The sequence below is a fragment of the Meleagris gallopavo genome, chromosome 12 (genome assembly GCF_000146605.3).
Source record: "Meleagris gallopavo isolate NT-WF06-2002-E0010 breed Aviagen turkey brand Nicholas breeding stock chromosome 12, Turkey_5.1, whole genome shotgun sequence".
NCBI lineage: Eukaryota > Metazoa > Chordata > Aves > Galliformes > Phasianidae > Meleagris > Meleagris gallopavo.
In genome coordinates this window covers 3,683,358-3,708,892 of record NC_015022.2, presented here as the reverse complement: position 1 = coordinate 3,708,892, position 25,535 = coordinate 3,683,358, and the positions used below count along the sequence as shown (strand labels likewise).

Below are 25,535 nucleotides of genomic sequence, written 5' to 3'. Positions count from 1 at the left end.
CGCTTCTCTGCCTGCGCTTCTCATCTCAGCGTTGTGGTAAGGCCGATCCACTATCAATTTCACATTCTCTCTCCTTATAAAATTCTGTTGATACCATATTTAGTAAATTACTTTGTTTTACCTCAGATTGTTGCCACTGTTTTCAATTATTTCGGGGTCCCTTATTTTCTTTTTTTTCCCGGGGGCGCGGATCCGCGGATCCCTCCGCCCTTCTAGTCACGGAACCGGGCCGAACCAGCCCGTAAACCGTTGACAGTGGTTTAAGCAGTGACATGACAGAAAACAAGGATACCCTTTCTGTCTCAGAAGGGCTGTGCAGCCTGGAGGATAGGAGACCTGAGAGCGGCCTTTCAGTTTCTGAACGGGGGCTGTAAGAAAGAAGGGGACATGCACATCAGCAGGGTGTGCTGTGACAGGACAAGGGGAAATGGCTTCACGCTAAAGGAGAGGAGTTTTATGCTGGATATAAGGAAGAAGTTTTTACAATAAGTGTGGTGAGGCACTGGCACAGATTGCCCAGAGATGTGGATGCCCCATCCCTGGAGACACCAAGGTCAGGATGGAGAGACTCTGAGCACCTGAGGGAACTGTAGGTGTCCCTGTTCAATGCGGGGGAGTTGGGATAGACGGTCTTTAAGCATTCATTCCAACTGAAACCATTCTGTGATTCTATTACAGTCTAAACATATGTACATGGTATTTTATTACTATAGATTTGATAGAAAGCCAAGACACTGATGAATCAACTTGAGTAATACCCTGTAGTATTTGCTGCTCCTTTGTAGGAGTTATTAAAATTTCACTTAGTTCAGGCAAGTGCTAGCAGGCTCACATGTACATCTTTAAATCTTTCAGAAATTCAGTGACAAGCATGATTATTGTACTCTTTCAGGAAACTGAATGCAGAATTAGAAGCAAAAAGAGAAAAACTGATGCGTCAGACTGAAGAAGTAATGGTGAGTAGGTTATGCAGGCTGTTATATAATTCAGCCTTGGTTCACATGGACGCAGGGTCAAGTTTCAAAAGAAATTATTTCGACCGTGACAACTAAAAGTAGTTTGGTTTCAGATTCAATCTAAGCTTTTCTTGCTTTTTCCCAACCCCCTTCCTTCAAAATTGTAAACTTTACTAAAAACACGTGCAGTAACAGTATATAATAAAATTTCATCAGATAGATGGATATTCACATAACTGTGTAGAGCATTTGTGCACTTATACATAAGATCAGCTAAAAAAGCTTTTTATGATGTTTAAGTATAGTCTCTGCAGACGGTTTTATGTCTTAAATAAAATGCTATTTTGGTATTTGAAAACCAGATGCTGCAGTAACTAGTGAAATACATAGCTGAAGCTGACAGGAGTACAAAGAATAAGCATTATAAATAGAAAATATGTACTTAGTTAAAGGGAAGCTTTCTTAAAACAGAAGAAAAATTCCTGTTTATTGTTAGTATATTCTTTTAACATTAGTGTGGCTTTGTGCCAATTTTTATATGAAAATTGGTCAAGTTATTAAAAAAAAAAAAAAGAGAGAGAGCTGGGGTGATCTGTTTTATACCCAAGACACCTTTAGAGAACGTGCCCTTCTTATTAGAAATTTTCAAAATATGGTTTCACTCAAATAAAAAAAGCTTAAAAACCAAAATATTTTGCCTGTTTATTAAACTTCATTCTTTGTGTCCTATGAAAGCATACATTCCTCTAGAGTTCTGGTAAGTTGAGGCTGTTTGAACAGAAGCAGATGAAGCACCCAAAATAGCATCTAGTCTCTTTCCTTTGAAAAACAGCAACAACCAAACCACTTTTTTCCCCCCTCTAAACGCAGCTGCAGATCAAATATTGTTGGGACACTTAATAGATGTAGCACTGCCTGATTGCACAGATGCACATTTAACAACAAAAGAAAAACAAGTCAGAATTTAAAAAAGAAAACAGGATAACTACTTTTAGCTCTGGATTATGCTTTCTAACCGTTTCTTAGCAACACAGAAGCTATCTCAACATTTAGCATTTGACTAAATTGATCTCTAAAGAACATAACAACATATCAGTGTCTGAATTATGGCTGTATTGTACGAATGAAGACTTATATTTAAGGCTTGTGCTGTAATACAGTAAACTGAAAGTTTGTTCCACCTGCTATGCATTCCTACCTCTGCATTTCAAAGAACGGGAGGATAACAGCATCTAACATGATGAGTTTGCAGAAGTTTTAAGTTACACTTTCTGAAGCAGAAATAAATATTTGGGGATAGTGGCGGATTTGATTTCAAGCTATCTTATCTTATGTTCAAAAAATCCTTTTCTACAGTAGACTTAAGCAGCCATGTCTACTATAGTTTCACTGTGATTTACAAATATATAATTTCTCTTTTATTGTTCATATTCTCCCCCAAATTTACTTCTTTCTTTTCCTTAATGAAGAAGAGCCAACAAGAGACACTATCTAGACCAATTTCAGTACAAACTAAGTACTGTGAAGATGACAAACAGAGGTATGTACTTTACAATTGCTATGCGTATTTCATGGGGAATCTCTGGTCATCATCTGTACTCCCTGACTTGTCCTAGTCATGCTTTGCAGCATAGACCACTGAATTAGTGAAGTCTAAATATTATCCTATTGTTTTAACTAACTGATGCTAAACCAGTGTTCCTTGTTTTCGTAGAAGTCTTAATTTTGCTGAAATATCCTATCTAGGGGACTAAGTAGTTCAAGTATGTGTAAAAATGCAAGTAACCAGTTTAGCTTATAAAGAAATAGTTTTTATCTTCATTCTAATTTTACTTAGCTTAAATGCTGTGGAACAGGAAATGCACTATTTAAAGAAACAACAAAAATCCCCACAACAAAGAAACCCAAGATAGACAAACATTCAGCTGCCACCATCTGGAATTTTGATATCATTACACTTTACATACTTTTGGTCTGTAAGAATTTATGCCCAAATGTGCGTTTTGGCCTCTATGTTCAAATCTGTTAGCTGTAGAGTGGTACCTGCCAGTATTTACTCAGTTGTTCAAAGGTTTGTATATTGGTAGCACTGAAAGAGGCTAAGTTGGAGATATGCAGTTTAATGGGGATCTGATCTACTATATTACCAAATTTGTGTCAAGAAGTCTGTGATGGAAGCCTGTACACCAGCAAAAACCTTTGCTACTACAGTAACAGTTATTTCTGAGCTATTTTGAGGCTGTTTCTGTAAGTTGTGAAGGTCAGGAAAAAAAACAAAAATACATCATCTCTTATTGGTATAGCCTTGCATTGTAAGCATATTCTAGTACATAGATTCTCTTTAGTATTATATTCTGCTGGCTGAATTTTGAATTCTTGACAGAAGATTTCTATGAACTTCAAAACAAAGTTGAACTATAGAGTAATTTTACAAATTAATGTGATCAGAGGAATCAGCCCTACCAAGAGTTAGCAGCTATGGTGGCATACATTTGAAATAAATGGGAGTGCTGGAATCATTACGAAAATGTTGGTAAGTAGTGCCTCAAAGCAGCAGCTAATCTATCAATTACCTACATAAATTAAGAGATCTTAAAACAAGCACTGTGTTCTAGTAAACATGGATAAGAAGAGAATTGAAATCCCATGCTGGGGTGAAAAAAAAATACAAGCGTATGTTAGAAATCAGGCACACTGATTATCCATGAGTGAACATTGAGGCCATTCAATTAGATTAGTTCCAAGTATTTGATATTTATTTTTCCTGCAAAATTATGCAAGCAAATATGCCACAAATTCAAAGGAAACATCTAAAATATTTTTGAAACAAGTTTCATTATTTCCTGTATGGAAAATGAACACTAGAGACACTGGAATGAAGGGAAAACATTGAGATTAAGTAGGAGATAGAATGAGAAAAAAGAAAAGTGGCAAAAATTAGTAACAAATGTTAAAATGCAAAAATATTCAACTCATTCTGTATGGATGTATTTTAAAATAAGTAATGGAGAAGATTTCATAGCTTTCTTTTTTGCAGAGAAATGTGAGCCAGAGACAAAGCAGCTCCACTGACACTGCATTGAAATCAGCTTTTGTTTACACTTTTGCTCCTCAGATCATCACAGGCTCACAGAGATGGGATCTGTGTGCGCATGGGCAGGCATCGTGCAGGCTTTGAATAGGATTAGCAAACACAAAGGGTTTGCTCATGCACATGCACCTCGTATTTACGTGCTGAGATGGAAATATTAAACATTAGCTTCTGTTTCAGTGTCACTGCAACTGTCCAGCTACCTATTTGTATACCTTTTCAGGTTTTACACGTTCATTTCACTTCCCAGCAACTATAGAACTATATTGCAAGGCTTTGAAAACGTGTTGTGGTGGGAAAGAAGGGGAAAAAACTCTAATAAGGATAAACAAATTTAAGAAATTCGGTGAACAATTAGGTTTTCATTTGTTTTGTGAGGAAGACTGGGGGACAAGGGACTCGGTAGGACCAGTCTATTGATCGAAAGAATGCCTTGTTTTTTTGAGCATCATATGTGGTATTTTCATATTTTTCAGAAAATGTAACTGTTATTTCTGTGGCAACAACTCACTTTCTACGTCCTCTGTAAAACTAGCCAATAGGAAGGGAGTGTGAGGAAAATAGGGTAAATAGACAAAAACTAATCATCCTATTCTTGAAGACTGTTGCCAGCCGCACAGATAATTTCTCCTGTGCTGGTTTTGGTTTTGTTTGGATTTATTTATTTATTTATTTATTTGGATTAGTACATTCTAGAGCTTTGTTCAGATAATTCTTGTTGTTGAACGGGTGTCTAAAATTTTTTAAAGGCAAAACCTGAATATTTATCTAGATCAGCTGGACCGAAATACTGAGGTAACTTAATGTGCCTAAAATTCAAAATTTATTACAAATATAAGCTTACGTGTTAATTGAGGAGTTAGAAGCTGTAAAAAGTGGTAGAAAAAGGTAATCATTCAGGGGATTGATAGAGATCTACATAACTCTGAAAACAAAGAAATTGTACATCTGACAGAAACTTGAATAGTACACAACATGCTAACATTTTCTGCTGTCTTCCAAAACAATCATTTAACCTGTAATTTAGTTTTCAGCCAAATAAATAGATAAGAAAGCTAATCCTTCATTCCCGTCCCCCTCCTTCCCCCCCGAAATCTATAAAATGGATACAGTATTGGCAATATGTATTTCAGAGGAAATTTGGTGAGACTTTAAAAATTTACTTTAAATAAATTTCTCCCATCTCCCATTTTTTTCACAGTCCCTGTCGACTGCCAACAGTCAATTTAAGCATTTCCATTCTCAGAGGTAGAGAACACAGGCCTATATCTTCATTGTTTTGCATTAATTCACTTATTGGAATGTCAGGTGAGCACGTGAGTCACTGAACTGCTGGTGGTCTTTGGTCCTGTTGCCTGTCTCTCCTGCTGAAGCTGTTAAGGCTCCATCCATACACTAGCTAAGTGCTCCCTGGTACAGGGAATCACTGGTCGTATTTGCTGCAGCTACCTGCACTGCAAGAGATGAGATTCAGATTCCAGTACATAAGCAAACTGTTGTGTTGGAGACCATAATGGAATAATTATCCTAGACTCCTCAGGTGATTTGTGTAGCAAGTGAGATAGAATGGAAATGAGAATGAGACTGAATTTATGATTTGACCTGGCACATGTTCCTACATACTGCTGATGGTAGATATATCTAATGTTACTCTCCTAATTCAGGTGATGGTAGATGTTATCACAAAAATGATGATTTTTCCTATACATACTCAGTGAACTTATTTATTTCTTTTTCCTGCAGAGATCCACTCTTTCTTAAAGTTTCATCTCTTACACACTCTCACACCAAGGTATCAAACTCAAAATTATTCTAACTAATTTTGCTTCTGCCTATTACTTCTGTTTTTGAGGCCATGCTGTGTGGGGCTTACATGGGTAGGGAACCTGAGGGAAAGGATGCTCAGAGCAGACTGTTACAGGTACAGATGGAGCAGCATCTCCAATGCTTTCTTCTGCAGCTCCACCACTGGATAAGTAGGCTTCCACTGTATTTCATTTTTGTATTTTAAATTTCTCTTCTGTAAAAGCTTATGTATCGCTTCTTGGAAGTGCTCAGTGTTTTGAATCTCAATTTAAGAACTTAAGAATTTAAGTACAAAACATTAGAACATAATTCATTTCTTCCTTTCCCCAGTATAATACTAAGGGCAGTTCTACATTCTTTTTGTAGTCAAAAGAATTTAATACAGAATGGAAAATGCAAGGAAAAGGGAGATTTAGATTAGGAGAGTTACTAGAGTTACTAATGTAACTCGCTGGTCTCCAATTAGAATTACATTGAGTTTTTCAGCAGACAAATTAAAGTTTCCAGAATGTTCTTCACACTTATTTATCAGAGTACAGTAGACTCATTTTTGAAGATCATTTACTTGGGTGAAAGAAACAAAACGTTGTTAGATCTTTCTGTAGAGATCTTAAATTACAACAGTACTGTTCTTTTTAAAAAAGGCTTTTTTGAAGACATGATAAACAGTTTTCAAAGAAGCACAGTCCACAGCAAATAATTAATAACTTGATAATACCTGGGAGCCTTATCATCAATTAATTTATTTATTATGAGTGCATCTGAAAAAGATCCTACAAGGTAGTAATATTTCAATGTATATAATTTGGGCACATGGGCATAAAATATGCAAGATAACAACTAGTGAAAATAAAAATGAATAAATCTAAGATACTGAGACTTAGGAAATCATATGTTGGGCTTGAATATATGAAAAAGGGGGGAAATAAAAAGACAAAACACACACTAGCAAAAAGTCATTACTAACTAATAAAAATCCCTGTTTTCTGGGAAATTTTACAGCCATCAAACAAAAAGAAATGTGCTTCTGCATCCATGGTTCAGAACAGAACGTATTCTGGAAATAAAGGGAAAAGAATAACTTCAAGGTATATTATGCATGTGTTTTGTTGTTGTTTGTAATCAAGAATTTTGGTTTTTGTTTTTGTCTTAGCAGGGTATTTTTATTCATACATGCTTCTACATTTATATATAGCTGTATGATGAAATGCACCAAATTATTTCTGCAGTCAGCTTCCCCCAGGTAGCTGTCTGGTTACCTAAACTCACCTCCACTCAAGCTTTCTGGAGGCTGACAAAATTGAGCTCTGTCAACTCTGTCAGTAAAAGGATGCCCAATGAGCACACTCACAGTGCATCTGGGGTAAACAGAATTCACACCAGTGGTGCAGGTTAATTTGTGATCAGACCTGTTATGGGAAACATGAGGCCTTCTAGCTTCTCTGCTATTTTGGTGAATCTAGGGCTTACAGAACTAGAGAAAGTCAGTAACAGTACCACAGCCTTCTGGGGTTTTCAGTTTTTGCTGAACAGCTACATCTCTGATAGCAAATTCAAGGTCATAAGACCAAGAAATTGGGTTCTCAACAGAAGAGTAGAGAAATAATAGAAAAATGTTTGTGGATAAAATCCTGAGAGCAAATAAAAACTGCCACAAGAAAAAGCATGATCCAAAATAGGATAAAAATGGTCTGCAGAGTGACAGAACACAAAATCAATACAGGCCAAGAACATCTTTTGGGATGTGGGAGTCATCTGTGGACCCTTTCTACCTTCTTGATTCCACTGAGGTTGTTGTGGTGGCACCACATCACGAGAGCTAGGAGTAGAGCTGCGCAGATGCAGAACCTATAAGGTGAACTCGAAGTTGTAGGAGGTGACTTATGTAGCATCTGTGTTGTATACATTGGATTCACTGCTGTTATAAAAACTAACATTTGCAACTTCTAGGATTAGCAAACTGTCCTATCCAAACATAAGGTGTAGAACTAACAGACAAAGGAAAAAATTGAGATTTAAGACAATAGTTAAGTCCAAAAGAGTATTCCTGTTTCTTTTCCCTACTCTGAGGTATGAAATTGTTGGATGAGAAAGAGACAGTACTAAAATCATCTTTGTAGAAAATAGTAATTTATCTGCTTCTACATTATAATACAAAGGCTGTTGTAATCACGTGGAAGATGATAGTATTTTACATAAAGAAAATGAGAGATTGCCACTGATTAGTTTTTGTGAGAGCAAGCAATGAAGTTGCATTAGATACAGCAAATACTATATTTCTGTAATTTTTGCTTTATATTATAAATGTGAACCAGTGCTTGTTTATTTTTGTTGTTGTTTTTTGTTTTTTTCTTTTTGCTTGATTTTTAGTTCAGAAATCAATCTGGAAACACAAAATGCTGATGGTGTTGCCATGTTGGAGGATTGCAGTGGTTTTTCTTTAGCAAAAACAGCGAGTGAAATTGAAGGAAAAGTAGAGAAAAGAGGTTTGCCAGATTGTCTGGATGATGATATTATTCCAAACACTGCAAGTGAAATTGGAGCAGGTAGGTTTCATATGTTATTTGTACTCCCTGACTGTTAGTAATGATTTCTCCTAGAGGGGAAAAAGAAAAAAAATATGTAGAAATTATAGGGAAAGTTTTATGCCCTTAAGTTATATTGTGTTAAAATGAAAAGGTTTTTCTTAAGTAGTCCTAAAGGAAGATGAGGTCATATGTGAATAATCGTGGGGGAAAAAGTGAACTTTTATCGTGATTTCCTTCTTTCCAAGAAGACATCTGAACCTTTACAAATGTTGAATATATGGATAACACAATTTCAGGAAGCAGAAAGACATGATGCTAAGCTTATACTACCGAAAAAATAAACGTCAGTTTTTTGCAAATTCTGCCTTTAGAGAAAAGATTTTCTTCAAATCTGTGGATTAAGTCTCTTGAATGAAGCGATGTTGCTGTTACAGCACATGAATGAGGATTCTCCAGATATTCGTGCTCTGAGTTAATGTTTCTTTGCCCTAGAAATGCAGTGGGAAGGGAGACTGCCTCTTTTGCTAGTGCAGCTAAAGGCACGATGCACATCTGTCTTTTTGGCTCTGGGGTGTTAAAAGGTTTATGTCATTTCTTACAATGGCAAAGTAAGCACGAAGTCAGATTCACTGCAGCAACTGAAGAAATGCAAAAAAAAACAAAAAAAACCCTCATATAATCTAACAGATGTGTCAGCAAGCATACTTACACAGAATTAGCTTGGTTTCTAACCTCATGTAATTGTGTGCAAATCTTTCTTTAAATCTCCCAATACGGATCCTCAGATTATTTATTTATTATAGTTTTTTTATTGCTTTGTACTGCAGTGGAATCTTACACCTCAAGGGGAGTTATTGGTGCTCATGAATAGTGAGGATTATTTCTGTTACTTTAATGATGAAGTGAACTGAAAACACTGTGGAATGATTTATCCTTCTAAAATTTGTTGTTGCCTGTTGAGAACACCTTGAATGCCTCACAGACAACAGCAGTTCATCCTTGACATGGTGAAGAAACTGTTGCGGAGCAGATTAGCAGGGTAAATCTCACAGAGCAGTTACAGTCATCACAAGAAAGTAGACCTAGATACTAAGTAGCCCCTGTTGGGACTGGGTTCACCCTTGGAAGGAAGATTTTGTAACCAGGTCATTAATGGTAAAAGGAAAGCTGTTTTTTTTTGTTTGTTTGTTTTTAAACAGAAACAATAGCAAACACCACATTAAGTTGGATTTAAAGCAAGTTAAAGTATTTTTTCTCTAACTGAATTAGATAACCTACTGCCCCTATTGTGAATACTTACATATAATCTGTTTTAAGAAGGGAAACAGTAATACAGGAGTACATGAGAGAATTAAATGTGATGTCTTTAGTATGTCTGCAGCTCTGGAAGTTACAACTTCAGCTGCAACTTACAGCTAATAAGGGAAGGTGTGTGAAATAAAAGGAATTCTACTTAGAATTCTCTATTAGGAATTCTCAGAGCAAATCAACAGATGTGCCCATCCATCCATTCCCATTCAGCTGATTTACTCCTCCTCTCCTTCATTCTTTTCCCACTGTACCTGCTGTGCATAGTGGCCGTTCCTGTGTTACTCAGCTTGATCCTCATTTTGTTTTCATGCCTTGTGCGTGTGGAAGTTCAAAGGGAGTTCCTTGTGAATAATCCGTGAGAGAGTGGGGAATGGGAAGCAGAAGAACATGCTCTCTTTCCCTCCACTCGTTTTGTCACAAAACTAGTGTATTTCTTAGCTGCTCCAGAGCGAGAAAGTACTGCATTTGGGGAAAACACCCTCTGAATGCGTTGGATCTTAAATGGTTATTTAAGTATTGTTAGAAGTGTTCTTAAAAAAGCACAGACTACTGTGTAGGGGGGTATTTACCTATTAGGAAGGGTTTACAGCCTACATTTAATTCCTTGGGAGCAACATAAAGTTATTTGTAACTCACAAATCACAGCTTCAGATTGATTGCACTGTTGAATTGCCTTATGATGCAGTTTCCTTGACTTCAAGATTAAAGCATGCTGTAACATACAGTGCAGTATGAAAAAAGTTCCAGAAGTTTTCAATTTTAAGAATTGAGTCCTTTGTATTCTAGAATTGCTGTTTTCAGTCATTAAAAATAAGAATTCATCCTAAGCTTTCCCTAAGAATTAGAAACTTGCAACATTTATTTAGGAATGTTAGTTTCAATTTACCTGTTTCTGTTTAGTAGACTATCAACATAGCATGCTTTTTTAAAAACAAAAAGAAAATGAATTGTTCTTACATCGGTCTTGTCTCTTTTCTACATTGAATTATGAGTCCTTGGGGATACTGAGTGTAACTTTTTATTTCTGCAGAAGCACAAATCAGGTTTCTTAAGGCAAAGCTACACGTTATGCAGGAAGAGCTGGATAGCATCATGTGTGAAAGCAGGAGAAAGGTAAGTTTTCTTATCTGTGAAAAAAACCTGAGTCTATCCCCCTTTTACAAATAATCAGAATTTCCTCACCTTTATTTATGTTTTTAAGGGATTTTTTTCCTTCATTTAGTAAAAAAAAACAGGGCTCTTATTTTTTTTTATTAGTCTTTTTTTTTTTTTTTAAATTTCCCAAGAATTTTGAATTGAGAATGGTGATTTCTGAATAAACATGAACTAAGAACTAATAAAGCATACTGCATGAAAAAAAAGACAGGAAAGAATGATTGGTGCTGAAGATGTGCCCAGCTCTATGGACACACACTGCTGCAGAGTACTATGTCTGTCACTGCCTGAGAAGGATGAGGAGGGATGGTAGCAGATTTTTGGTATGCAGAGAAGACAAGTGCTGCCCAGGGCTGGCTAATAGTTGCAGAGAAATGGAGTGAGACATTAGTAAGCTGCAGAAGTTTAGTCAGGTACTGTGGGGGTCCTTGCAGGGAAAAAAACGAAGTGGAAACAGCTCTTCTGTGATCCACTTAAAGTGGAATATTTCAATTAAAACAGTTTAAAACACCATTCTCAAGATTATACTTATTCTGAAGGACTGTATTTGGGATTACACACTACAGTGAATCATACTACAGATTTCAGGCAGGATAAAGCTGTACTGGTCTGTTTCTGCTAGAGCGTACTACAAGTGAGATTTTTAATCTGCACTGTCTGAAATGCTCAGATGCCTCTTTCTCATTTCTAAATAAGCAAGGTTTTTGAATTAACTTTCTGCTTTTCACAATTAGATGATGGTTAGTTATGGTCTATTGATTTCAGAACGTTTTTTCCCTCCTGTCCCCCAGGACAAATTTGATTATGACATTCAGGATATATGGCAAACCACCCATGTGTTTTCTCTCAAGGTTTTGATTTAGAGTTAAAGAGCATGACAATATTTCTTTTTCTTGGAGATAGATACCTCAAGAAAAAATTTAGAAGTAGCATTTTCTTAGTTTATATTTGTACTCATTACTGTATTTCATTTATTTCATTTGTGCAGTTGCTTCTTCATTTTCATATGTCTGTGCTGTGATCCAAATGTATTAAAGACATTTTTAAAAGGATTTTAAAGACATTTTCACTTTCAAATCAAGTACCATTTTGTCAGCAGCTATTGAACTTCATTGTTCTACGGCCAGAACTCTATGAAGTTTGGTTACTGTAGCAGATGACAGAAGAAAATGTACCTATTCTTCTGCTTCCATCACACCGTGCATCATTTTGGATACTAGATTGTGTGGTGTGGAAATTATCACATGATTTTCCTATTGGCAAATTCACAGTACAATTATATTAGAAGGAAGTCTGTTTGAAACATCCAGAAGTGGAAGTTTGAGGTGTTTGTGGTCACTGAACACTTAGGATAAAGCACACGTTTCCCACATGAGAAGTATGTATTCAAGCAAGATTTTTAGGGTGGTAAGGTTGGGAGAGACTTGTTTTTATAGAAACTCCATTTCTGTACATGTCGTGATTTCTTCTTTTTAAAGAAATGAAGGACATAACATATCTCTGAGGTAACCTACATTAGAATTCACTTACAGTATCTAAAAGGTTATAAAAGTAGAATGCCTTTAAATTGTAAGGCTTAATGTGGGCTGTAATTGCCATTAGGTCACGAAGCTAACACAGGATTCCCTTGATGGTAAGAGAAACTTGGATTTGACATATCCAGGAACATTAGCTTACTTTTAAGTCAAAACCAGATAATCCCTTCAAACATAAAGAACCGATTTATTAGTAATTATATTTTCTAATTTTCCTAGAATTTTTCCTAAGGTGTACATTTATCTCTTCTCACAAGAAATCACAAAATACCTATGTGCCATTATTCATTTTATTATTGCAATTATTATTTTCTTCTCAACCCTTTGAATGATAGGGGATTAAATGTTTTGCATATTACCACAGGACAGTCTGAAATAGAAGACTGCAGAAAGTTGCATAAGGAGAAAAAAAATTTTTTTTTTGGTAATACTGCCCCGCTAAATTGGTGGTTTGTTTTCTTAGTTTGTCTTCACAGCTATTGTGAAATCCACCATGAAGCATCTTGATATTTTAAAATAACAGCACTTTTCAAAAATGATAATCTTTATATCTACAGTGCATATTTTGTAAATAGAAGTTGCAAATATATTGCTATCACATTTTTCTCCTGCAATCTTTTGTTTGCTTTTGCTAACTGCTGACAAACAGGATGATGAAAATCAGAATTTAAAATCTCAGCTTAAAGATACTGAAGAAGAAAGGACGAGACTGCAACGAAAGATCAGCATGCAGCAGTCTCAGACTGAGAAATACAAGATGTTATCTCAAGAAGCAAGCAAAAAATGCGAAGGATTACAGCAAGAGGTTGTTGCACTGGAAAAGGTATTGCAAATATTAGCCTCATTTATCTCAGAGTGGGGGAAATCATCAGATTAGTTCCTTCAGACAAGTTCAGCGTATTCGTATCAGCAATTCCATTCACATTTCAATCTCTGAAAACAGCTTTAGGAATTGTATTTGTCACTTTGTAAGAGGGAGAAATGATCAATTTTGATACTTGCTTTTCTTCTGCTTCTACAATCATACTCAGCAAAAGATATGCAAGAGACAAAGCAACCTTTTCAGAAACTACCATCAAATCCACGAAGTCTTGAAAAATACAAGCAAATTTTTCTGACTTGACTTGTAGTTGTTAAAAATTAGTTCTCGTAATGATAGCTTTGGTGTAAATTGCAGAACTTGCTGAAAGTTTCAAAAACAAAACAAAACTACAAGTAGAGCAAAGGGTGGCTCTTTGTCCTCTGAAATAGTCTGTGTGTAAACCAGCCACTGCAGTTGGATGTATCAGCATTAACCTGCCTAGTCAGAGCAGGCAGCCTTATACCCAGCTTTGTTTGTTTGCAACTTAATTTAACAGCAGCATGTATTTTTCTGTGATTGCTGAGAGCTGGAGAGGTTGACAAGAAAATCATGTAATACTTCCAGTTGGGTGGTATATATAATGTAACCAGGAGAACATTTGATTCAAAACATGGGGAAGATAGAATACACTGAACAGAATATGGTCTCTTTCCTCAGTTGTCTTTGCTTGGGATTTCCCTCATTTGCTTCAGTTATTCCTAATCTGGTGCATTTTCTAGAAGCTGACAAGGTTTCTTACTAGATTTAATCATGACAAATAATGGTACTGCTATAAAATATTGAGAAGGGAGGGTGGAGAAAGGCAATTCAGAAACAAGAGAGCCTGAAGGTTGAAGGCTAACAAAAAGGCCAGCCCCTTCCCCTGTTTGCTTAACTGAATGCCTTTATGTACCCAAAAGTTTGATAGGCTTTTTCTTAAAAAAAAAAGTCTGTTTTTCACAAATGACAAGATGTGCTCTTTCTGCCAGAACTGCTTATTTCTTCTACTTTGTCTTTTATCTATATTCCCCAACCTTTAATCTCATTACTGTTTCTCAGCTTGGTCTCTTTTCCTTATTTCCTGACTTGCAGCACTAATACTTATCATATCAGAGATGAGAGGGAACTGTTTTGATTGTTGCCATAAACACTCGAACTATTTTCAGTTAGATGAAATAGTTACTGCCCTGAGGCATCTTAAACAGGCTGTTTTAACTTCTTGTTGTTAATTACATGTGATAATCTGTGAGAAAAAGAGGTAAAAAAAAGCAGCTGCAATACTAGTTGCTGTTCCAAAATCTGCTCCAGGTTGGATGCAGCAGCACTTCCCATTTTTTGCACTGAGCATACATCTTATTTTTTTCCAGTCAATCCCATAGTCTTACGTGATCAGTTCCACAGTTCGTTTAAGGGAATGTTAAGAGATTTTTAGAAAGAGAGACCCATTTTCCAGATGTATAAGGTGAAAGGAAAAGGACAGAGTAGTGAAATTGAAGTTATTTGATTCTGTTTGCAGGCCACAAAAATCCAAATTCTCATGGATGACCATCACTGTAAATGTGTTGCTTTTGTGACATGCCTTAAAGTACCACGATTCATAATGTTTGTTTTTATCCTTTGTTTCCTATGTAGGAATTAGAGAACTTAAAGCGTGTACAAAAACAAGCTGCAAGCAGTCAGAGTGCAACAGAGGTTCGCTTAAATAGGGCCCTGGAAGAAGCAGAAAGGTATAAAGCAGAGCTGAATAAACTGAAGCAAAGTTACAAGGTACAGTGGCTTAGAAAAACAAAGTCTGTGATTATTCAGTAATGCTAGAAGGAGCCCAGAGGCTTGATCAGCTTTGGAAGTATGCCATCTTTCACAGGCTACCCCAGAAGTAACTTACAATAGATCAGCAAGGGGCCTGGTAACTTACTTCTACTGATACTACTGCAGGAAGAGATGCATAGAATAAAATTAGAGCCTGTCTGCCCCTCTTTTTTGAAATTAGATGTGCCTGCAGAGAGAGGGAGATACACTTAAACACCTAATAAGTATACAGGCAAACTACAATATTAATCTACCTTGTTAGAAGCCAGTAAATGCCCGCTTTTGAGTTTTTATTAAGTTTTGGTGAGGGAATATTTTAAGGCATCCAGTTTATTTCCTGATTTGTCATGTGGCTAACATCTGCCATTTATAATGTTATGCCAAGTTTCTCTGGCTAAAGCTTTACTTAAATGAGTAATACGTTTCTCACCTTCCCATGGCAGGATGTAACTAACCAAGAACTCAAAACAATTGAAGAATTAAAAGCAGAAAACAAGAAACTGCAGAAACAAAAAGGAGAACTAATAACTGGTTTTAAAAAGCAGCTGAAGTTAATTGATATTTTAAAGAGACAAAAGGTAAGAACCTAAATATTGTTGTCTTTCAAATAACTTAGCTAAACTTGTCTGTTTTCAAGTAATGCACTCACATAAACCACAGCCCCAAGAACAGAAATTTTCAGTGCAGTGGAGCAGCTGCTTCACTTTCATTAGTACACATCGCTAACATCCTCTTTGGAATTGGCTCAATTCCTAACTTGGAACATATCCCTGCCACGGTGAAAGATTACCACCAACAAGCTTTGAGATCAAGAGTATCTGTTTGTTTAAGAAAAGAAACACTGCTCAGATAGTACCTGCAAGCAGCTCCCCGTAGTGCTGCGTCAATACAATTCATTTTAGCATTTGGTTTTGTTGCCTCTTTCTCCAGCATATTTCTTATTCTATCAACAGCTGTACCTTTAGTGCCCTCTCACAATTAAGCCATTACGTTTCAGCCCCACGTTTTTCTTGGATTCTCAAAGTATGCCCTTCTCTATTAATATTGCCTCTTGGTACTTGTATTCTGAGGTGTTCTGTACATGTACAGATCTGGAACAAAGTGAAAGACCCTGTTAGTTTTGATGAAAGCAATTTGAAGTGAAAAGAGTATGTTCTAAAAGATGTTGCCCAAATAAAAAAAATCATTCCATTTACTGGTGCATTTAGGTCTTACACTTCCATCACAGCTTTTGCTTAAAAGATTGATTGCGTCCAATCCTAATGCAATTTTCTTTCTGAGGCTGCACAGGAGACATGCTGAGCTAAATGCCTCAGAATAGTGTAAATATGATTTTAATTTTACAGTGGTTCACACTTGCTTAGTGTTGAATGTTTATTGATGCAAAGCACTGAACAGCATAGTAGAACGAGAAGTATCAGTGGTAGAGTTAAGGCTCTTCTTTTTGCACTCACAAACTAAGGCTATCAGATGAAGAAAGCAAGGAATGGTGACCTGAACAGAAGCATCTCAGAAGTAACCTTTACAATAAGAAAACAGAACATTTACCCTTTACTGCAGAGAACCTGACACTTAGTAAACACTTGAACTTGTTGAGCCTCCATAGAAAAAGAACAGTTCTATATGAAGTGGCAACTTCATAACACAGACTGCACATACTTATCTTAAGAACAGAGAGCCACACCATGAAAACACACCCTGGGATTTTGAATACATCTACACAGAACAAAGGAGAACAGGTAATTGGAATAAGAACAACTAGGGCTGCTCACAAGCTTCCAGTGAATGAATTTTTCTGACCACACCAGAACAAAAGAAACATTAGAAATAGTGTTAACTTAGCCTTGTCTTGCTCTCTTAACTCTTCAAAGTTATTTTGAGAATGGAAAAACCATAGCATAGATACTCCATCCATGAGCTAATTCATTCTCTAGAACACCAACTCACTGAAAGGAGCACCAAGGAACATCATTTGACTGAACCAAAATCAGCATCAGATAAGCTTCACAAAACTTAAATAAAAAATTATTAATATTACATCAAAACTGCAGATAATAGAAGAAACCATTTCCCTTCTGTTAATAAGAACATACACTCACAGAAAAAGATTGCTGTTAGTTGTTGTCCTTTCAGAACAGGCAGGAGGTCGAAGAACCTGAGAACGATACTAACTGCTGCCTTTATCCCTCCCAGCAGAAGGAACTGGGAAAGGCAGCTAAGCTCACATGACACCAATATCCATAATCACCAGAAGAACTTAATTTCATTCCACAGCAGCCTGTTGTTGATTTAAGGAGAACCTAGCCTGGCTCACTTGCATAGTATATTTGTGGATTCAGATGCACCTCACCTGAAGGTGAGGATATATTACTGCATGAAGAATAGTAGAGGAAAAAAAACCCACCCAGAACGTATTAAATATCCATTAGCAGGACGAGTTGCAGCTGCCAGCAAGTAGTTGTTGTTATTTAAACTAGTCTTTAGATCATCCTCTGCTTGCCTCAAGATCATAGAAAATCTTAGTTTTAAAAGTGGACCTAAACCTGAGTTTTAGGCTATCTATCTGTGGGAGTTATATATGCTTACTAGGCATTGTTTGGAACCAACAAGGTGTCTGTACACATATAGGGAAAAATCAGAGACCTTGTAGATGTGAACTGTTCCTGTTTCCTTCAAAACAGTCCTTGTGTTTGAAAAACTGTTTAGCCAGGACACTTTTCTTGCCACTTGAAACATTGGTAAGAGATGAGGATGAGGGGGATGAGGACATGTGGCATTTGTGATGTTTACTGTGACAGCAGCTGCAAAGCAGTGAGCTTCCAGGGCTTTCAGGCTGCTGCTCGTTTTTGAGTGACAGCTCTGTGCAAATACATTGGCCTGAAAGTCCTTGTTTTCTCCTCAGTCACCTTGATGACATTCTTGAGGACAATTATAATTTTTAATCAGAAAGCAGCCCTGTAGTAAGCTTAAAATTGTTTGTTCCACTCAAAGCAATGTTCTATTTCCTACACATATGTGCCATAATGGACCATCTCTGTACAGCATGACTTACAGCAATGCAGCAAAGGGTGGTCAGCTCCAGCCATCTCTCAGCAAGGTGTATTCATTTAATGCTTTGCTTCATGCTGATTATACTACTTTGGAATCTTTTTGCTAAAATACTCATTTAACATTAAATCATACATTTAGCAGCGCTACTACTCTGACTGAATCTTAGTGATACATTTGATTTGTATAGCTTAAAATTTAGCTGAATGCTGATCAGCTTGTAAGAATGCATACAGTATTTCTTATGTGTTGTTAAGAGGACACAGGAATGGTTGGTTTTCCAGTAATTTCTACGCTCCATTAAAAAAATATATATTTAAAGCTATCCCAAGAATTAAGAGAAGCCACTGATCCTTTCACTAGAGCTGAAATTGCAATATTAACCATAAAATTTATCACAATCCTCACATTATAAAATCAAAGTTGCAAAAAATATGAATAGCAACTTCATCTTAAACAGGTGAGCCTCAATCAAAACCACAGCATGAAACCGCAGAGCAATCGATTTGAAGCCCCTTTCAGTCATGCAGGTCTTTGTGTTTGTCACTCATGCTGCTTTATCTTCTGCTCCTGATTTATTTTTTATTTCTTTTGAGATGCACATTGAAGCTGCTAGGATGCTTTCTTTTACTGAAGAGGAATTCATGAAAGCTCTTGAGTGGGGAAACGATTGATTCAAACTTGTTTGAAATACAAAACAGACGGTACGTAGTGTATGATGATAGGTAACAAATGTATCTCAGTGAATGGATTTTGGTGATTTTGCTCACGTAGAAATTATTTCACTTTTAAAAGCCTGATAGGTTGCTTTGGAATGTCATGTGCAATACAGATTTCCTGTGGAGTTCCAAGCCCAGCTGTCTGTTCTGTAAGGAGCCAAGGGGCACAGAGAGCAGGTGAACTTTGTTATCTGTTCTTCTGTTTTAGTATTCAAAACTGTTAAATAAAGTAACATTCAGTCTAAAGAGAAGCCAGAGTGACTATAATGTGATACAGCTTATTGTTTAAAAGTTCCTACTTTATTTAGTCAAGGAAAAAAAAAATATATATATAAATATTTATATATTTCTGTGGTCATTAGATACTGGTAATGGATACAGTCAGCAGCGATGGCTCCATATCACAGGTGCTCTACATGCATTATCTCCCAAACGATTTTATCATCTCATCATTATAACCAAGTATTAAATAAAAATGTGAGTGTAGATGAGCCAAGCATATAATGTATACTAATGAACAAGAGTAAAAAAAGCCCATGCTGGTTAATGAAGCTTTGTTAAACCTCAGCTATTTCAGTGGATTCCTCCCTGAGAGTGATTCAGTAGAAACGTGACACACAAAGTTTGTTTATGTGCTGAAGTGAGGCTATTAGCAATGACTCTGAAAGGTGCTTATAGTGAGAGCGGGCCTGGTCTCTTCTTTCTGGTGACAGGATGGGGGGAAATGGCCTCCAGTTGCACCAGGGTAAGTTTAGGTTGGATACCAGAGAAAACTTCTTAACAGATAGAGTAGTTAAGCACTGGAATAGGCTCCCCAGGGAGGTGGTTGAGTCACCATCCCTGGATGTGTTTAAAAACTGTTTGGATGTGGTGCTCAGGGACATGATTTAGCAAAGGGTAGCATGGACAGGTCATGGTTGGACTTGATGATCTTTAAGGTCTTTTCCAACCTGAGCAATTCTATGAGTCTATGACTCTGACCTCAAAATGAGAATTACATCTCAGATTTTACTAGCACAGTCATGTGAGCTAGCAGTGGAAAAAGTAATTCTGATCTACCATTAGTGATTTATATTGCCTACCTTTAGATTAGTTATTTAATAGCACAATGCAAATGTAGATACTTCTTTAACTTACAAACAGAAACAGTGCATTAAAATAATCGTATTGCCTGTTATGTGATACCCATCTGAACTTACACTACTTCAGGTTTCTGCAGGGTGGCAGAAGAAAACATTTTCAAACATTGCTCCATCAGTAACTCAGTTGTACTTAGCTGATAGATTATTGAGAAATCTGTAGCAGTTTATTCCTGAAAAATTTAAGTGCATTTAAATAAGATGAGCCGTTCTTCAGTTCAGAGCTCCAGTCTTAAAATGGAGATTTTTATGAGAATAAAAACAAGTTCCTTGCTGTTACCAGCAAATGGACATTTTCATTAGCAATCAGATGACACCTAGTGGCAAAGCAGGAGGGCAGACAGTGGAAATTTCAGCTCTCTTCAGAAGATGGATTACCTCTTCTCTTTTGATAAGCCAACCTAAATTCCTCACCAAGCATGTTAATATCATCTTCGCCTTTGAGTATTCCCTGGAGAAAGAAGCACCACAGAAGATAAAAAGAAATTAAAGAGATAATTATGGATCTCTGAATTTTCTAATGGAAATGCTTGTATCTAAGAATAAAAGAAAAATAACAAATAGCTCTGAAAAGCATCACCAAAACTCAGTGGATGAACTTATAACTGCTTTACTTGGTGCTAACCTAGAACTATGTTTTTTGGGTAAGAATCCAGTAAAGATTGTCACATAAGCATTATACAAAAGACAATGTTTATCTGCATTCTGTTTCTAATAAAAATGCTTAGAGGCAGCAGAGCACATCTGTAGGTTTAGAAAAAAAATCAAGAAACTACACTGAAAAGAGGAACTGGCTTGGCTGGGGCTTCATCTCCACATTCAGGTGTGCTGAAGTAGTATTGGAGACTTCAGAGCTATGCAGAACTCTGCTATCAATCCATGCTGAGTGAAGTCCCATGCAATGTGACACCCTATTCAGGTCTCATTAAAGCAGAGAAAGAACAGTAGGACTTCAGTACCATGGGGCAGATATGAGCCATGGACACTAGAACAGCCAAAGCTGTTCAACAACAGTCAACTCAAAGCAGGAAATTACATCAAAAGTAGTGCCCTTTTGTGTTGCACTTTAATGGCATCCTCACTGGAAATTAACTCTCTGAATCTCTACTTCCAAGTCTTACCAATTCATGCACAAAGTGAGTATACTAATTATTTGATTAAAAATAAAGTTTGCTATGTTTACAATGCGTTTCAGTACTGCAGGAAATAATTTCTCTAGACGTCTGAGTAACTCCCTCCCTCCTCTAATTGCATCTTCACATCCTGAAAGCAGCTCTCTGTTCATTGGTGTACCAACAGGTGATCTTCATGATGATAAAATGTAATACAAAATAAATTATACTTCATTCATGTTACTAGAGTTGCTTCCATCTCTATAACCTTTAAAAAGACAAGGATGAACAGAGTGAGCACTGACATTCTTCTGTGAGCCCTGCCGTTTGTTGCACTGTAACAGGGAACAGGGCTCGTTTCCATGCCAACAGAAGAGATACAAGGCAGCCAACAACACAGATAACCTGCTCCTAAAACCCAAATGGAGGAAGTTGGTCAAAACTGCCTTTTAGTGGAGCCCTTTCTAGCTGGAAAAGCCCTGCTTTAAAAATTACATTCCGTATCCCAAAAGCTTTGGATCTGCAAAGAGCTGTGGAAGCAATCAGCAAGCTCTGCACATGGCCTCAATAGGGCAGTACAGCCCAAAGCTTCTCAGTGTTCTTTCACTGCTTTCCAATCCAACGTGAGCAGACAAGAGCTGATACAACAAGAATATTCACTCCATGTAATTCACATGGCTAACAACTTTACTTTATACTAGCCAAGAAAAAAAAACAACATCTATAGAATAAACATTTAAAGCATTTAACAGATAATCACTTACTCTAGGAAGATAACCCAGTAATTTAGATGCATGTTCTTTCAGGAGTTTCTGTCTCTCTTCTTCAACAACTGCACGAATGTTTGCTTGTCTTTTCTCCTCTAACTGCCATTCTTCAAGTTCACGCTCCTACAATAAACAAGCAAGTTTTATTGAGTTTCAGCTCCATGAACATTTATTTCCACCAATAGAAACCTAAGGATTTAAGAGGTGTCTTTTTTCTTTTTTCTTTTTTTTTTTTTTTTTTTTTTTTTTTTTGTGGAGTAAATTTTGAGCTTTCATTTAATTTTGACTCCTGGTCACAAGAAAATAGATTTGAAAAGGATGAAAAGCATGTATAAAAGAAACAAAGTACATGTTAAGTAGAAGAAATATCTGACAAAAGAGAAGACTGATTAGCAAGACATGGGGCTGTAGTTATGTTATTTTAAAGCCCTTTTTAAAAGATTGGCAAGCAAAGCTCGGGTTCCTTGCCAGCTCTTAGACAACATAGTCTGTTCCTGCTTCACTGCTCTGCTCCAGGAAAAGGAAAAATAGATGTGTTCTTGTGCTGATGACCAGAAACTACAACTCATGTTATACATGTGCAGTCTGAAAACCATACGATAGATGTTTTCAGTTTATGTAAAGGTTTTTCTTCCTCAGATGCTAAAAGGGGACAGAGTCTGAAATCGGGGCACAACCTCAGTTGTGCTGGCTGATCAGGAGGCTGAGCTGGACAACATTTGTGTCACTGATCTCATGGCTCTTGAAGAGCTATTTGCAGAGCATGTCAGGTATACAAGGATCTACAGGCTCTACCTTTTAAGCTCTAAAAAGTTAGCCCTAGAAAGATGCCTTTCGTTCAGCAAAACAAGGATGTGCTTCCCACCCCTTCTCCCCAGCCATTTCTCTGCAGTTCTCCTGTCCTTTCCCTACAGCCTTGATGTAGGATAGAGTACTCTCATGTTAAAATAGTTTGGTTCAGATCAAGGGTGAAACTGAAAACTTCTCTTACTTTATCTGCAATAAATTGTTTGTGACGGTCTTCAATAAGTTTTTCCACAGCCTTTCTGTGTTCAAGCTGTTTCATTCTTCGTTTCTGAGCATTCATCTGTTCAATACGATCATCCTCTGCAAACTTGGCCTGCATCTGCTGTCTGAAGGCTTCTTCCTCCTCTTGCACAGCTCGTTGTGCTATCTTCTTCAAAGCAAACTGCTCTTCGTACATTTGCCTTAAATCTAGGCGTTGCCTTATTCTCTTCTCGATTTCTGCCTATAAAGAAAATTCAGTAAGATGCTGTATATTGAAAATTGATTGAAAAAATTCATCTTCAGCCAATCTGATTTCTCAGAGAAGAAAATGACAGTGGCTGTTACTGTCTACATAATAAAACACCTGGTACCTGACAAGTGCCAAAATTCCCATATACATATCTGCAGAAGTCCACAAAAAGTGAGCTTCCCCACAGCCAGTGCAGGTATGGCTTCAGCTGCCTCCCAGCACTCACCATCTCCTTCTTTCTATCCGTTTCAAGTTGTTCTTCCAGATACAGCTCCTGGCGTATTCGTTCCAGTTCGTCACGCTTCTGTTGCTCTCTTTCTAGATTCTGGGCAATCTATTATAAGAAGGAAGGACTTCTAAGTAAAAGAGAAAAATACACAATATGTTTTTCTACAATTTTAATTTTTAATACCATGGCCTGAAGTCGTTGTTTTTTCTCCTCCATGTCTCTAACTTTGGCCATCCAATCTTCTTCTCTTTCTCGCTGACTGTTGGCAAACTCCACAATTTTCCTGTTTTCTTCTTCCATCTCTTCCCGTTTCCTCTGCCTCCATACAGCCTGTTCTTTTTTAAATTCTTCAATATATGTCTGAGTTGCTCTCATCTTTTCTAACTTAAGTTGTTTTTCCCTGTGTAAAGTAAAAAAAGAGTACTGTTATTTACCATACTAGGGTTTGACACTGAGCAGACCACATGCTCACCATTAATAATATATTCTAGACTAAGATTTAAATGACTATCCTTATCCATTCAGCTGGAAACTAGATGCCTAAATTGCAAATACTTATTCATGAACTACTTCTGAAAAGGAATCTTGTGTCTGATGCCTTTACTCAGGAGGACAGGCTGTACACATTGGTATTCACAGCTACTCTGTTTTATACATGCTCCACTCAAACAGAACAGAGAGAAGGAAGCCCAAGAGCCCAAGTGCCTCATGAGCTCTGAACCTGTTCTAAATTTATATGGAACTCTTTCCGCTTTCACTCTGCCCCCAGAAACCTCCTTCCCCATCTGTGTCCATAGGACCAGCACACAACATGTACCATGGGGAAGCTGGGATGTGAGGCAAGGTGGAAATCTGTGATAGGCAGTCATCTCTGGTGCAGTGAGAGCACCTTGAGCATAAGCTGATTTCCTGTCTGGGTACAAGGACACAAGACAGACTGAAATAAGTGGAATATTTTGGCTCTTAAAACAGCAAAATCCATGCAAGTCAACTTCTTTTTACTAAAACGGGACAAGAAATGCTTATTCAATAGGAATGATATGCTGCACTGGCCCTTAGCCAAGGAAATAAAGCCTATAATCCTATAAGGAACTATATGCAAATTAAAAAATAATAAAAATTCAAATTTACAAACTTTTGATCTTCCTCATAGATCTTCCTTACGATTTCATCAATCATGAGTTTCTCTTTCAGAAACTCGTCATAAACTCCTTGCTTCTTCCGCTCCTGTTCCTCAAGCTGCTTCTCCAGCTCTTGCTGATATGTTATTTTCTCCTCATTTCGCCTCAGTTCTGCCAAACTTTCTTCTTTTGCTGCCCTTTCATACTCTTCCTTCATCTTTTGGGCTATTTCAGCCTCACGTTTCTATAGGAGAAAATAAAAGAAAAAACTATAAAAGATTCCTTTCTATTCCCATTATTACTTCCCACTTGAAAAATTACACAGGTCAGAGAAGGAGCACTGCACAATGAAACCAGTTTCTCTCCCCTCTCAGTGCTTCACCATGCAGAATGTCTCAGCTCAGGAAGAAGAACCCTTGGAGAGAATCCCCATTGTATAAACAACTTGAGAACAGCTATCAGTACTTAAAGGCAACTGTAAGTATTGCTAGAACCAAGCAGAGCATTCAGCGTATGAGCGAAGCAAGCTCATATTGGTGTGATAACTGGACCGAGCAGAACTATGCAGAACATCCTCAGCAGAAGCGCTGTCTTTACAGCAATTTGCTTACGTTGTATTCTGTGTCAAATTTTAATGCACTCAGAATCTTCTGCCTGATCACTGACATCATACACACACAGAAGCCCACAGGTGTTTTTTGGAGTTACTCAGACACACATGTTTAACAGTAGTGACATTTCCAACCGCTGCGCCCAGGGATTCGCTGCAATAACTGCTCACTGTACAATATCAACACAGCACCTCCACCACCATTAAGGAGCCGTGAAATCACTGCCGTGTCCCATCACACAGCTTTGCACACTGCTGCTTTCCCCACAATGCCAGGTGAGCCTTGTGCCACAGCATGCTGCTGGCTGCTGCACACAGAGGAGGATCTGGAAGCAGCACGGGCAGGACACGTGGAATTACCATTTTCTCAAACTCTATGGCTTCTTTCTCAGCGACCTGCGCCGCTCGCTCTTTGTTCAGATATGCAGATTTTAGTTTTTTCTCGAGTTCTCGAAGTTCAAGACTGAGAAGGGAAAAAAAAAAAGAAAAAAGAGATAAAG

At 37.3% G+C, this 25,535-nt stretch overlaps 2 protein-coding genes across 2 annotated transcripts in view; one reads left to right on the top strand and one right to left on the bottom strand.

The window, feature by feature from the left end:
• The first annotated feature begins 6 nt into the window (after positions 1–6).
• Positions 7–19,191, top strand: TEX9 (testis expressed 9). Its single transcript, XM_031555266.1, has 12 exons — positions 7–36; positions 893–956; positions 2,426–2,496; positions 5,791–5,839; positions 6,856–6,941; positions 8,224–8,399; positions 10,723–10,805; positions 13,032–13,205; positions 14,856–14,990; positions 15,476–15,610; positions 18,677–18,784; positions 18,876–19,191. The coding sequence occupies exons 2-11, from the start codon at positions 933–935 to the stop codon at positions 18,752–18,754; spliced, it is 1,011 nt and encodes a 336-aa protein (XP_031411126.1). The 5' UTR covers positions 7–36; positions 893–932; the 3' UTR covers positions 18,755–18,784; positions 18,876–19,191.
• A 960-nt stretch (positions 19,192–20,151) lies between these two features.
• The window catches only part of MNS1 (meiosis specific nuclear structural 1), a 17,947-nt gene continuing 12,563 nt past the window's right edge, over positions 20,152–25,535 (bottom strand). Inside the window, exons 3-9 of the mRNA XM_019619271.2 lie at positions 25,396–25,498; positions 24,440–24,669; positions 23,488–23,704; positions 23,302–23,409; positions 22,809–23,066; positions 21,815–21,940; positions 20,152–20,389 (exon numbers count right to left, since the gene is read on the bottom strand). Coding sequence (XP_019474816.2) covers positions 20,291–20,389; positions 21,815–21,940; positions 22,809–23,066; positions 23,302–23,409; positions 23,488–23,704; positions 24,440–24,669; positions 25,396–25,498 — 1,141 coding nt within the window. The 3' untranslated portion in view covers positions 20,152–20,290. The remainder of the gene's footprint in view (positions 20,390–21,814; positions 21,941–22,808; positions 23,067–23,301; positions 23,410–23,487; positions 23,705–24,439; positions 24,670–25,395; positions 25,499–25,535) is intronic.